We start from the raw sequence: 14,774 nt of genomic DNA on the forward strand, positions 1-14,774 counted from the left end.
TATATATATATATATATATATATATATATATATATATATATATATATATATATATATATATATATTTATTTATTTATTTATTTATGAAGGTGGTGTGAAGCAGGCTGGTGGCGGCCGATGTGGTGGTATGGTGACCACACACCCAAGCAAGTCCCTGCTTGTAAAACACAAGTACAGCCGCTTCCTGCTCCCACCTCCCTGCTTCCTCCGCCGTGAAAGTTAACACTGCTAAGTTCTTGGTGTATCAGAGGCCGCACGCCTACGCCCGCACCTAGCAGCGCACCCATAGCACTAAGGACAGGCTCAGCAGGTGGATAATGGTGCTGACGGAGGCGTGCACGGCGCGATGAGCAGCAGAGGAGGAGTTGGTAGAGTGTTGCATCGCCGCCGAGGTGTCGCCTGGGGGGACGCGAGGCTGGGTTAGTGGGACTACACATCTACTGCTACTCACCAGTTAATTTACCACTGATAACTCTGATTACTAATACATGCATGTGCCAAGATCTGCAAAAGTTAGTAATTCTTGAGGAGGTTAATTCGTTAATGCTATAAGAAATTACCACTACTGTGCAATGAAACAATGTAAGGAAAGGGAAGACTGTTAATTACAACTAACAAGGAAGAAAAAAAGTAAAAGTCATAGCCAACTCTGTTAATTCTTTCAGTCATTGAGAATATGACACTTTGAATGATATCACACACACACAAATATTCAGATCCTTTTATAGTGAGTAGTGCCTTGCCAAAGTACACAGCAACCTTGCAGGAGCTGAACAAAAGCAGCAAGGCAGTCCACGTAACACTCAACATGTGGCAGTAAGGAGCTAAAGACAACAAATCAAACAGCCCAACAGTCTTACAAGCACAGTAACTCACAAGACTATTTGATTTTGTTTGCTGATCACGGTACCAGTTGGCAGCCCTGAACGCTAGGGATGCTCGCCGTATATTTTGACGTAGTTCGGCATATCGGCCATGCAAACCAACCTTACCCACGTGATGAGGCAGCATGTTTCATATTGTTCAGTACGCCTCAGTTTGCATGAAATTTTACAGACAGTTTCGGAACCTAATGTACGTAAATTCTATACCTGAACAATTACAAAAAAAAAAAGGAAACAAATCACGTAACACTAAACAACTCAATAAAACCCTTCAGAAGACAACAAAAGTCCTAATAAAAAAAACGGTACAGGAAACGAATCACTTTTTGCGCGACACGCAGCAATAAAAGAATACCTTCCCTCTGCCTCTCCCAGCCGCCAATTAACACAAGGTCCCAAGGGTAATCGACACTGCTAATAACACGTGTTTTAACTACTTACCCGGCCGTGATTGCTGTTAATTAATTAGAGGAGAAAGAGAGCATGAAATAATTGGTTAAAATAGAGCACCTGGACGGCCGCTTGTTAATTACCGATTGTAAATAGTTGCTTAATGATTGGAAAGATTACAGCCTTGTCGGAATGAGAGAGAGAGAGAGAGAGAGAGAGAGAGAGAGAGAGAGAGAGAGAGAGAGAGAGAGAGAGAGAGAGAGAGAGAGAGAGAGAGAGAGAGAGAGAGAGAGAGAGAGAGAGAGAGAGAGAGAGAGACTAAATGTAAAGAGAAAATAATTCACAAGGACAGATATTGAAAGACAGGACTAAAGAAGAGAGAGAGAGAGAGAGAGAGAGAGAGAGAGAGAGAGAGAGAGAGAGAGAGAGAGAGAGAGAGAGAGAGAGAGAGAGAGAGAGAGAGAGAGAGAGAGAGAGAATAACATCTACGTAAACCTTTGATAAAAATAACTTTGATCTTTTTTCTATTTGCTTTTTCCTTTCATCTGTTTTCTGTTTTTTTAGTCTTCCTCTTGTCATTACTTTCTTCTATCTCTCCTTCGTCTCTGTCTGTTTGTCTCTTCTTTGTCTCAGCGTCTTCAGGTCTGTCTTTATTTGTGTTATCTTCCTGTTACTTAATATCTTTTTCCTCAGACAATTCCTTGGAAGTAAAAATGAAAGTTAGACTTGGTGTTTTCATCTTTCTTGTCACTCAGCTATCATTTTATTTATTTATTTTCTTATTTAAATTGTCATGTCTTATGTCACTTACGTAAAGCTTTTTCTATTTATAATTAAGAAGTTTAGACTTTTATTCATTATTTTTATTATTTATATTTTCAGTTACTCTTATGAATCTAATCGTCTAAGCTCCTTCCTACATTTTTGCACTCTTTTCTTGTATATTTACTTTCTCTATTACTCTTGGAAGTGTTAAGCGAGCTCCCTGATTTTTGGAAGTGAGTCGAGGTCAAGGCCTCAACCAGTGCCAATCTTACCCATTTAACTGGTGAACGTAACACTTATGAATTTATTCTTCAAAGCTCTTCTCTTTCATTTTTTTTACTTTTTACTCGTATAACTTTCTTTTTTTGATAATGTTATGAATTTAATCTTCAGAGTTCATCACTTTTATACATTTTACTTTAAAAAGCTTCGTTTTCTGTTATCTTATGACTTAACAATTCAAGAGCTCCTTCCCTTATTTCCTCTTCTGTTCCTAATGTATGGTGCCCCTTGTCACATCAAATCTTCTTTCTCTCTCAAATATTAAAATTGTCTTTACTACGAACTTATGACTAATACCTCTATCGTTCTGTATGCTTACCTCATATGTTTGCAATCTATGGAGTCACGTGTCGCATGAGATATTCTGTTCCTCCCTTATATTGATGAAATTATTTGAAAATCTTGTATTAGTTTGCTATGATCATTGATTTTATTATTTTTTTCTTTACTCTTCCTTTTATTTGGAATCCACAGTAGCATTTTACATTATATCTTCCTCTTCCACAATATCCACTTGTAAAAAAAAAAAAAATTGATTTCTGAATATCACTTCAATGTTTTCTTCCATTCATTGGTTTGAGAATGTCTTGTGAATATTTCTCCTTTTCGTTCAGCTACATTTCACAGGTTGACATTCCGTACAAACTGTTCTAACTCGGAAAACCGCTTATCACTTTCAATGATACGTACGCGGGCAAGGAAACACTACAAGAGCTAATACACACAAGGCAGTTCACGGCACACCAACTTTAAAACTCCTCCACGCACGGCTTCGTCTCGCCCACTCAGGACACGAGAACTGAGTGACATATTGAGTGATACAGTCTGAAAAGAGTAAAGTATACCCACATACACCATGGCACATAACCTCTTCTCGCGCTGCCTCGTCTCCAATCCGTTACTACCGTCAAAGCGATGCAAAATTCTCGTTCTTGACTTTCACAGTATCACTGAGAAGTGATTCGTGCTCGATAATCTGTCATACACAAGCCATCTCTTCAATGACTGGTAATCCTTTTGACTCTGTTCTCAGGGGAGTGACACCTTCAGTGGACTCTTCCTAATTTTTGTGCTCCTTTCCCAAACTTCATCGTCTGCTCTCAATTTGGATCGCAACAGCGGATCATCGTTCTCCAATACGCGAGTCTTGTGTGCCTTCATCTGTCACACCCACCAATTACATGTCATCTTTAAGTACATTCAAGACTCCTCTTTGGTCTTCCTTTCTTCCTTTTGCGGAGTGAGAACCAAAGCTCCTCTTACATAAAAGAAAAAAGTAAAATAAGTCTCCTAGTTCGTAACATAGAATATTTTAAAGCTATCAAATTTCTCTTAACTTAATAATTAAGTACTTTCACTTTTCTAGTAAGGAAAGAAAATAGTTCAACATCACCCTATAGAAATGTACTATAAATTCTAGCGAGCAAGAAAGACTACGTTACACAAGATTCCTCATTCGTTTGTAATTTTAATTCACACACTTCTCTCGCTCAGAATAGAGTTGTGGGGAATACACATCAAAATATCTAATCTAAAATATCTAATATTTACAAGTACTTTGGGTGAAAAGAAAATCTTGAAACCTCACCATTTTACAACTCTTGCATGTTTCATCTCAACTAGAAATTCATATGTATTCTGCTACTGTCCATCAATGAAGAAATTGGTGCATATACATTGGCCTCGTTGAACTCGAATGGTTCCTTTCCAGTGTTACAATCTCATTCATTCATATCTTGTATTTAAGTTCCTCGTACTTTTAGAAAAGTATCGTTAAGGTCACGTGTTCTTTTCCAGAGTTCTTATTCAATTTGATTAGTCTGTTCATCGAAGACAAGATAGAAGTTTCGTCAAGGTCAAGTTCTTTTTTTTCGAGATTCTAACTAGAAAATTTTTTTTTTCTTTTTTTGTCTCCTAAAGACGAACTAGAATATTGGGTCATGTAGATGAGTTTAGTTAAAGCCATGGCATTCGTAGTCCCGTTATTTCGTTGTGTTCTCAGCAGACAGAGCAATTACGTATGCTGGGCGCCAAGCATACATCACCACCACAAGACTCAAACCAAGCAGTCGAGTTGAAACAATATGAAAATGACAAAATATAAAGAAAAGAAAAAACAAATTATACGAATGATATACAGATTATGAAAAAAATATATATAAAATATTCGAGTCAGATTTGTAGGAAAAATAAATGAATAAACAAAACTAACAGAAATCTCAATTTTGAATTCAAGAAATTAATAATACATAAATAAAAATAGAACAATAAATTCATTAAAACAAAAGATTAAATACTAGTAAGTAAAAACTATTTTCACCGTGTCACTGTCAATCCGTCAGACGTGAGAAAAATGAATATAAAATAAAAATAACTTTTTGTGTACTTCCCTTGTAAAATGATGAAGCATCAGCAGTATAAAACACATAACATCAAAATAACAGTGTCAAGAGCAGCGATGACTGTGACGGGTGGAATAATTCTGTACGTGTAGTGGTTTATGGTGGGAACACAAGAAAATTAAACAAGAAAAGAAAGAAAAGTAAAATATATGGTGCAGACCCTGCAACAACACATCCACAGAAAGATCCAAAGTCTCTGTGTGGATACAACAAAAATTAAAAAGGTATTCCTTAACCAGAAAACATAACTTGTATACAATTTAGAGAAATGTTTTTGTCGCGAGGTTTGAAAGTTGTGATCTAAAAAGAGTGTGTGGCGACGTGGTGTCAGTGATCCAAGCACGCGCCGAGGAGAGGAAGGCGGTATCGCAGGAGTGCGCGATGCAGCGCCGTACAAGCCAGCTTGGCCGTAGGCCTGATCAGGCGCCGTCTTAGGCACTCATCAGAGCCTGCGCTGAACAGCTTGGCCTGCACTGAGACATTTCTTTCGTAAATCATTTATTTGTTTATTAATATATCATTAAACTCTATGAATCTTTTATATTAGAAGCTCCAAGCCGCAAAGAATTCCACATCAGATAAAATCGAGAAAAAAGTTATATATATATATATATATATATATATATATATATATATATATATATATATATATATATATATATATATATATATATATATATATATATATATATATATATATATATATATATATATATATAGATAGATAGATAGATAGATAGATAGATAGATAGATAGATAGATAGATAGATAGATAGATAGATAGATAGATAGATAGATAGATAGATAGATAGATAGATATAGATAATTCTTTCTTGTAAATTTCCTTTTGTGACTGGCATATCATTAAGCTTTTACGTATTTTTGTTATTCTCTTCCCTTTAGCCAGATCTCATCTTAAATAAAGAAAAAAGTGAAATTATATTTCCTTAAAAAAAAAATAAATAAATAAATAAAATGCCTATGTAGATAATGATAACAAATTGGCATTTCTGTGTAACAGTTTTTTGTCCTTCTTTTTTCTTTTTGTTGTCCTTGCCCAGAAACATTATTATATAGTAAACAAAGAAGCAAATAAAACCTGCATACATATTTTTATTCAAGAGTTAATAATAATGATCACAGAAAAGTGACCTTTTTGTCATATTTTTGTCATTAACCAAAACTACCCTTACAAAAAAATTAATTCTTTAGTTGTATAGTATTTCCTTCAGTAAAACCTTCCATTGCTAATAATAATAATAATAATAATAATAAAAATAATGATAATAATAAAAATAATGACAATAATAAAAATAATAATAATAAAAATTATAAAAATAATAATAATAATAATAATAATAATAATAATAATAATAATAATAATAATAATAATAATAATAATAATAATAATAATAATAGCAGTACTAAATGAACAACATTTAAAAGAGATGAGGATGATCCATATGATCCTTTACCTGTATTCCTTCCCTCATCTGGTCATCTCGCACCTAATGAGGGTCACCTTTATGATTCTTTACCCCATTACATCACACAGCTGGTGCTCTTTAACCGCAGTTTTTGTGACCTGCTGGCTTAATTAACCTGTGACCTGTGACCTTCAGATCCTTTAACTTACTTGTCATGTTACGTCCTGCCCTTATGTTGGCCTACTAATGCCCTATCTACTGACCTTATTTGTTAATTTTATAGAGCATTTGTCCTATAATTTCCTGACCTTAAAATGTCCTGACTTTAAAAATTATTGACCTTATAAACTGTCTTATTTCCTTACGTAAAAATTTGTTATGTAATCCTTTCCATTTCCTGACCTCAAAAAATCTTACAATCTGCTGACCTTTGAAGTGCTGTGTTAAACCACTAAACCTGAACCCTTGGAGTAAACATGCCTTACCTTCGAGCACCTGGATGCGGACGGTGGCGGGTTCAGCCTCGGCGGCGCTGCAGCTGTAATTCCCAGAGTCCGCAGTGGAGGCAGCCTTGACCCTCAGCCACGACACGGGACCCTGCGCGCCCGAGGTCGTCTCCACGCTGACCAAGCCATCGCAAGTAACATGGGAACAGAAAAAATTACAGGTTAGTTTATTATTATTTTTTTTTTTTTTGAAGCGGGGGTGTGGTTGGGTAAATAAATGCTATCTTTTATTATGTTGCTTTTTCTTTTGTTTATTTAGGAAAGTAGCAAAAACACACAAAAAAGACATTGTGGAAAAATGGCCTTTTTCAAAACAAAACAAAGATATATGAATGGAGAGAGAGAAAACAATAACCAAATAAAAAAGGGAAAGACAATGGACAAAGGTACAGAAGAGAGAGAAAAACAATGTGAAATCAAATTGCTCTAATGACCATCTCAAAAAAAAAAAAACGTTGCATAATAAATGGAAAAATGATAAAGAAATGGAAAAATAAAAAGCCTCTCTCATTGTTCTTTCACTCCAAAGCTAAACATCGATAGAGGATGAAAAGATGAAAAAAAAAGAAAAAAAAGAGCTAAACACTGAACGAGGATAAGCAAAGAGAAAAAAAAGAGCGTTTTAATCCCATTCTCAGAAAATATACATGGACACAATAACAACAACAAAGAGATAAGACAGAAGAGCAAAAGGTTTGAACGAAACGTAAAATAGAGCCCACAAAAATATCATTCCAAAATTAAGCAGGCAAAGACACACACACACACACACACACACACACACACACACACACACACACACACACACACACTCCTCGTGGTAAAAAGGAAATTTAAAAAGATAATGTTCCAGAGCTGCTTACAAAATAATCACAAATAAATGAGGCGAAGGAAAGATCACCTCATTTTCTGTTGAAGTGAAAGTTTTCCTATTGGTGCCACTATTAACTCGGGTTTTATATCCCTTGAGCTTTTCATAAAGGATATTATTTAAGGTTCAGGTTTCTTTTCCCGCTGACGATACACGCTCAGCTACCACAAGAATCATGAAAACACACTTTAAAAGACACCAGTAACCTCCACCAGAGCTTCCTAGAATTCAAGTAAAACAAAAACGTGGAGAATATAAATCTTGTTTCCAGAGGCGAGGATAAACTTGCCAGAAATTGAGAAGGAAAAGTCAGAAATTGTGGTGGAGTGAATAAGATGACCCTTGTGAATTGTTTGTGGTTAGGAGAGGGAGGAATAAATGGAGTTACAGATAAAAGAGGAAAGAAACGTCATAGTAACAAATTTCGCAAAGATAGAAAGAGGGAAGTGTATAGACAAAAAAAGAGAGGTGAACGCACCCACAAATTGTAAGGAAAGTAATAACTCTTCATTGATAAAGAAAAAAACAAGAAAAATAAACATAAGAGAAGGATATAGAGAGTGCAGAATATGATATGTAAACTTGAAAACAAAATATACTCACTTTCACAAGTAATAAGACAAAAAAAGAAGTGAACACATCCACATGTTAAAAGGAAACTAATAATTTATGTGTTAAAAATTTACAAATAAAAAAATCACGCGCAAAGAGGGATAAATGGAGTCACAGATTAATGAAAGGAAAACAAATTCACAATGAAACACGATATGAAAGGTGGAGAAAATTCGTAAAACAAATTAAAACGGAAACAACTGTGCAATTTATCAGAGGCGGAAGGGAATCAGAGCAAGAGGAGTAGAAAGTGACATTATGAAGTTAAGTTACGTTGGGTTAGATTAAGTTACGTTACGTTTAATTATGTTAAAAGTCAGGTGAGGTTAATTTAGATTTAGGTGAGGTTAGGTTAAATTAGCTTAGGTTAGGGTTAAGTTCAGTTAGTTAATTTGGGCTTAGGATAGGGAGAGTTAGGTTACGACTATGTTAAGTTAGTTTTAGTTTACCGGTATTTTAGGTTATATCAGTTTTAGAATTATTAGCTTAGATTACTTTAGGTCAATGTTAGCATGGGGTCAGGTAAGGTTTTTTTAAAGTTTGATAGCCAGAGTCTTCACTGATTCAATCCCCACATAAGTTTCTCAAGTTGTATAAAATCCCTAAATAACAAACAGAATGAATGTGAAAATGCGCCATGGTACTGAAAGGGTTAAAATTATTACCCATTCACTTTACTCACTAAAGAGTAAACATAATGAATGTCAAAATACGCCATGGTACTGAAGGAGTTAAGAATAAGGTCAAGTTAGGTTAAATTCAGCTAATAGTTTTATTAAGTTAGGATATGGGAGAAGATCAGGTTATTTATAATGTTCGATCTGGTCAGGTTTGGACAGATCACGTCACGTCAGGCTAGCTTTAGGTTAGGGTATGGCTGGCTTAGCTCACATAGTCAAACAAGTTGACAGGAAGGACAGGTAGCAGGAATGACATACAGAAATAAATAGTGGAATGACGCTTAGGTCAGGATTAAAGAGAGAGAGAGAGAGAGAGAGAGAGAGAGAGAGAGAGAGAGAGAGAGAGAGAGAGAGAGAGAGAGAGAGAGAGAGAGAGAGAGAGAGAGAGAGAGAGAGAGAGAGAGAGAGAGAGAGAGAGAGAGAGAGAGAGAGGGGGAGCAGCTTTGGGACTTTCAAGGAAGAATTGGGAGGGGCTCACGATAAAGCAAAAAATTGGAATGTCAAAGAGGGAAGAGAGAATCGCCAATATCCAGGAAGGGGGAGAAAGCGAGGCATGAGGAGGCAGAGAGGGAGAAAATACTAAGGGGTCTATTGAGAAAAAAGGGTAAAGGCTGTTAACAGAAAACGAGAATACGGGAAGGAGGAACTAAAGTAGGTCAGATCACTAAGAATATGTGGATTTTTTTATGGAGAGAGAGAGAGAGAGAGAGAGAGAGAGAGAGAGAGAGAGAGAGAGAGAGAGAGAGAGAGAGAGAGAGTAATTAACTATAATCAGGTTACAGGTCACATGTGTATTAAGGGATGTAAATGCGATAAACAGTCTTCACGTATACATTTTTGGGTCAAGCTTATTTTTTAGTCAAGATTATAATGAAGGAAATGTATCATACTCGCGTTCCGTTTAGAGTACATTACCCTTAACCTTTTGATATTCAGTGACAGCAACATAAGTTAGCAAAACACATCCTCGTCGTTTATATATTAAACATGTTCTAATGTATGTTATTAATCTGAAGGCTGTTTTCATGATTTAGGTACAAGATTAGGAGATAAGAATGGAAATTAATAAAGGTTTATAATAGATTTGACGTATGTTGACACCTTCAATACTGAGACGTTATTTTTACAAGTTTTGAACGTGATTAGACGATTTTATTTACATTAGGAAGGGTTTATGGAAGTCAAGAGATTAATAGCCAGAGTCTTTACAAATTTAATCCAAACATAAATTTCTGAAGCTGCATAAAACTGTCAAATTGTAACCCGAATGAATATGGGAACGAGTCTTGGTAGTGAATGGGTTAAGGATGTTATATGTATTTTTAAAGGTGTTTTCATGATTCCTCTGAAAGACTAACCGGCTGTAGTGGAAGTTACTTAGGTTTTCAATTATTCCTTTTTTTTATGATTATATTGATAGTTGAACAGTTTGTCGTGGAAATTCTTAAAGTTTTCAAGGATACGTAAATTATTTTAGATTTTAATAATTCTACTACACGTTTGTCTCTTCAGGGTTGTTTTCATGTTCCTAGAGATTGTATAGCAGACTGTAATAGGCGTTGCAACGGCTTTCATGGCTGTATTAGCACGTCTAGTGGTTTTAGTAGCCAAACTCGTTCTAATAGAATTGCATGTTTTAAAGTGTGTCAATTACTCGTGATAATTCAAAGAAAAGTGAAAGTTGTTACGATTTTTAATATTATTTTCATGAATTTACCGGTAATTTAACGGAGTACAATAGAAATTATCAAGAATTTCAAGGATATTATACCACTAGATGATAAATCACTGGAAACCAAATCTCTCTCTCTCTCTCTCTCTCTCTCTCTCTCTCTCTCTCTCTCTCTCTCCGTGTCAGTGTCGCAAGAGAGGCATGCATGAAGGGAGTGAAGGAGGGCTGCAAACTCCCAAACGGTCTCCTTCTTAACTTTCCTCATGCATACGCGGCGGCACCGTGTTATCGTGGCCAACCAGGGAAGGTGTGGGACGAGAGACGCTTCAAAACAGACACACGCGAGGACTTGTGGAAATAGAGATAGAGGTGTATGAAGGTGTAGTGAGCTGTGCTGTGGTGGGATGGGCTTTTATTTAATGGAGTGTCAGTCGCTTGCGTTTGTTTTTTATTGTTTTTTTTTTTCGTTTAAAACGTTTTTTTTTTTTTTTGTTTCGTCATCCAAAGAGTGAGTACATTTTTCTGTTCCTTTGTATCTTTATATATATTTTTTTATGTTTTCTGATTTCCAGTTGTAAAAAAAAACTACGTTACTCCATTTCCTTTCATTTCCTTTTCATTTTCATGATTTTTACAATTTTATTTCTAAATTTTCTCTTCCTTTTCCGTAACCAACATACCACATAGTTTGCATTGTTCCAGTGAATTTTTTTTACGCTTATTCTATCATCATTTAGCTTTTTTTTTCCTGTTCTTCATTATAAAATCAGCAATTGAATTTCTACTTTTTACGTTTTTTTTTCATTATCAAAACAATACAAACGAACTTTTTCCACATTTCTTCCACTTTTCTATTTATTTTATTTTCTGTTATCAAAGCATTACGAACTTTTCCTTCCATTCACGCAATATTCATCGTTACTTTCCTTGTTTTACACATTCACTGCTCATTTCTTTTTTTTTTTTTCCTGCCTCACCTATTTTCCTTCTTTTCCCCTTTCACTGTCTATTTCCTTTCTCTTTTTCCATTTCATGCCCTATTTCTTTCTTTCCCCTTGCATAGTCAAATTTTTCCTCTTTTTTCTCTTTAACTGCCTATTTTACTTTTTCTTCTTTCACCATATATTTCTTCTTTCTTTTCCTTTCAATGTATAATTTCCGTTTTCCCCCTTCCGTTGTTTATTTTCCTTACTTTCAAACCATTTTCACAGTTTTCTTTTTTTTCCTTTCTTTACTGTTTTTTTTTCTCTTTGTCTCTCTTTCACTGTGTCATTTCCCTTCCATTTTCATCACTTCATCACTTTCAGTGTCCATATTCCTGTCATACTACTATCACTGCCTATTTTCCTCCTTTCACTAGCTATCTTTCCTTTCTTCCCTTTCAGTATCTAGTTACCCATCCTTCCACATGACTCTACCATTTTCACAGTCTATATTCCTTCTATTTTCCCGTTTCGCTGTTTATTCTCCAAGCTTTCACATCACTATCACTGCCCATTTTCATTCCTTTTTTTCCTGTTTCACTTTTCATCACGCCCTGTCCTCCAAACAGCACGCGAATCTCGTCAAAGGGGAAGAGAAAGAGATAGAGAAGAAAAAAAAGAGACGTACCTCCACATGCATATTCAGATTCTAGTGATACTGAGCTCCCTCTCTCTCTCTCTCTCTTCCTCATCACCGGGAATAATGAAGAGAGAGAAGCCCACACACGGATAGACACACACACACACACACACACACACACACACACACACACACACACACACACACACACACACACACACACACACACACACACAGGTAGAGAGATAGATACAGAGCTAGGCAAAAAAAAATCAATAAACAGACAGGTACATATACACGTACACACACACACATACACACACCTACACACACACACACACACACACACACACACACACACACACACACACACACACACACACACACACACACACACACACACACACACAAACGTGACTCTTCCCTCCATCTATTCTTCTCTCATTAAAACTCCTCCCTTCTCGTTGTCCTCTCTCCTTTTTTCCTTTCACTCCCTCCCTCCCTCTCTCCTTTCCTCCTTTCCATCTCCCCTTTTTCCATCTTTCCCTCCTTTACCATGTCTATTTTTCTCTTCCTCTCCTCTTTCCCTTGACATGCTTCCTGTTTGTTTGTCTGTCTCTCTCTGTGTTTGAATGTCTGTCTGTCCGCGGCATGAAGGTTTAAGAGTTTTTCTTCCCTTTTTAATTAAGTCACATTGTTCGTCTCTCTCTCTCTCTCTCTCTCTCTCTCTCTCTCTCTCTCTCTCTCTCTCTCTCTCTCTCTCTCACCTGATGTCAGATTAACCCCTCACTCTTCACCACATCACCCTCACCGCCTCATTACTACATTTCACCTCCGTTCCTCGCACAAGTATCAACATGTATACAAGAACATGCCTAACATCACCCTATAACCGCCTCCCATCCTTCTCCCGCTTCATCCTCTCACCTTATTCCAGTCTCAGGGGAGTGATACACCACGGCGCCGCCCCTGGACCACACAACAGCGTCCCTGGGCACGTGGAAGGCGTTGCAGCGGAGATCGATGCTTGACCCAACCTCGTAAAACTTCTCTTGAATCGCCTCGCCTCGTGCGTCGAAGATCTCCAGGCGAGGCACTGAGGAAAGAAGAGGAGAGGAAAGTGTGAGAGGAGGGAAAGAAGAGGAGATTGGGATGTGGGAGTGAGAGGAAGAGAAGAGGAGCGGAGAGAGGATAAGAAAGCTACTGCAAGGAGAGGAAAGAATAGGAGAGATGGAAACTGTAAGAGTGAAATGTGGTGATTGTGAGAACTAAGTTAAGATGGAAGGAAGAGATGAAAGTGAGAGGGTGGGAGGAGTAGACTGAAGGTAAGATAATGTGATGATGTTAAGAGGAGTAAGGAAGAATTCAAAGTAAGTGGAAAGAAAGCAGGTTATTGTGATTTGAGGATGAGATATGCAGTGACGTTGACAGAAGAAAGAAAAATAATTGAAAGTGAGAGGGGAAAAGAGAGAAGATTGTGATGAGAGAATAAGATATGGCAACTGTGACAACTAAATTTAGAAGGAGAGAAAGAATTGTTTACTTTTAGAGAGAAGATTAAGCTAGAAAAATTGTGCATTATTTTTAATTACAAAAACATCCTTCTAAACACCGGAGATTTAAAACACAAACATTTAGATCACTGAGGTAAAAAAAGTCGACAGAGTTCAAAAGTGCAAGTTATCCGTTACATGCAACAATAGAATATACATTTGTTTCTGAGTTAATCCCAGCCCCTCTTCAGCTGCCGCGGTGTTTGGGTCTAAGCTGCGCGGTGAACAATGTTACATCCAGCAGCTGTCATCTCCCATGTAGCGTTTTCTTGCTAACGAGAAGGTATCTGCCACTCTTATCATCTCTTACCAGTGACGTGAATAGTGACTGACCGCCTCTGTTCGTTAACCATGGATATAAATCTCTCTTTTTTGTGCAGTGCTGACATTTCTCCACGGACGTTTTTCTGAGGCTCGTGCTTATGATACTCTCCTGTTAAAGTGATGCGCCTGCCAATCTTAGCCATGGGCCCCTAAAATTTTGATTGGGGAACGCAGATATTTGCTCAGGTACCGACGAAGAAACTGTGGAACTGACTCTAAGTGAAAAGGTCCGGATGATTGAAAATCGAAGTAAAACGAAATTAGTTTTATCGAGAAAGAATTGTAAATGAAAGGGAAAAGCGTGGAAACTGTGACATGAACTAAAAAGAATCCAGTGAAGAGAGGATGACAGGAGAGGAGGGAGATGTAAGCTAAACATAAAAGATGCAGTTATATCAAGAGAAAAGCTGGGAGAGATTGGCTAGAAAATTAAAGCGAAGAGAGGAAACAGTGGTATAAAACAATCCACTGAAATTGGTAAAGACGAAGTCAAGAGGAGGAGGAAATGATTGCCACGTGAACGGGAAAAGGAGTCATGATAAGAAAGAAAAAGAGGATTAAGAAAAAGTCATGATTAAAATAAGGAAAGAATGAGGGGAAAAATGCAGGGAAATGTGAGTTGTCAGGTTATAGGTGAAGGGAAAAAAGAATTATTTCAGGAAGAAGAATGAGGAGGTAGAGGAAATCGGAAAAATCACGAGGAAAAAAAGATAAGGTAGGAAAGAGAGAAAAATGCAAAGAATTATGTGACTGGCTGTGAGTGATGGGACGGAATGAAGATATAGGTGAAGAAAAGAATAAAGGAAGAGAGCAGGAAAGAAGATATGGATAAATAATTCAAAC

General features: G+C 36.7%; 1 protein-coding gene across 2 annotated transcripts in view; it reads right to left on the bottom strand.

The window, feature by feature from the left end:
• Positions 1-95: 95 nt before the first annotated feature.
• The window catches only part of LOC123507685 (hemicentin-2-like), a 190,656-nt gene continuing 175,977 nt past the window's right edge, over positions 96-14,774 (bottom strand). For both annotated transcript variants that reach the window (XM_045260816.1, XM_045260817.1), the window contains exons 7-9: positions 12,982-13,150; positions 6,636-6,772; positions 96-399 (exon numbers count right to left, since the gene is read on the bottom strand). In XM_045260816.1, coding sequence (XP_045116751.1) covers positions 272-399; positions 6,636-6,772; positions 12,982-13,150 — 434 coding nt within the window. In that variant the 3' untranslated portion in view covers positions 96-271. The remainder of the gene's footprint in view (positions 400-6,635; positions 6,773-12,981; positions 13,151-14,774) is intronic.

The sequence above is a fragment of the Portunus trituberculatus genome, chromosome 23 (genome assembly GCF_017591435.1).
Source record: "Portunus trituberculatus isolate SZX2019 chromosome 23, ASM1759143v1, whole genome shotgun sequence".
NCBI classification, from domain to species: Eukaryota; Metazoa; Arthropoda; class Malacostraca; order Decapoda; family Portunidae; genus Portunus; species Portunus trituberculatus.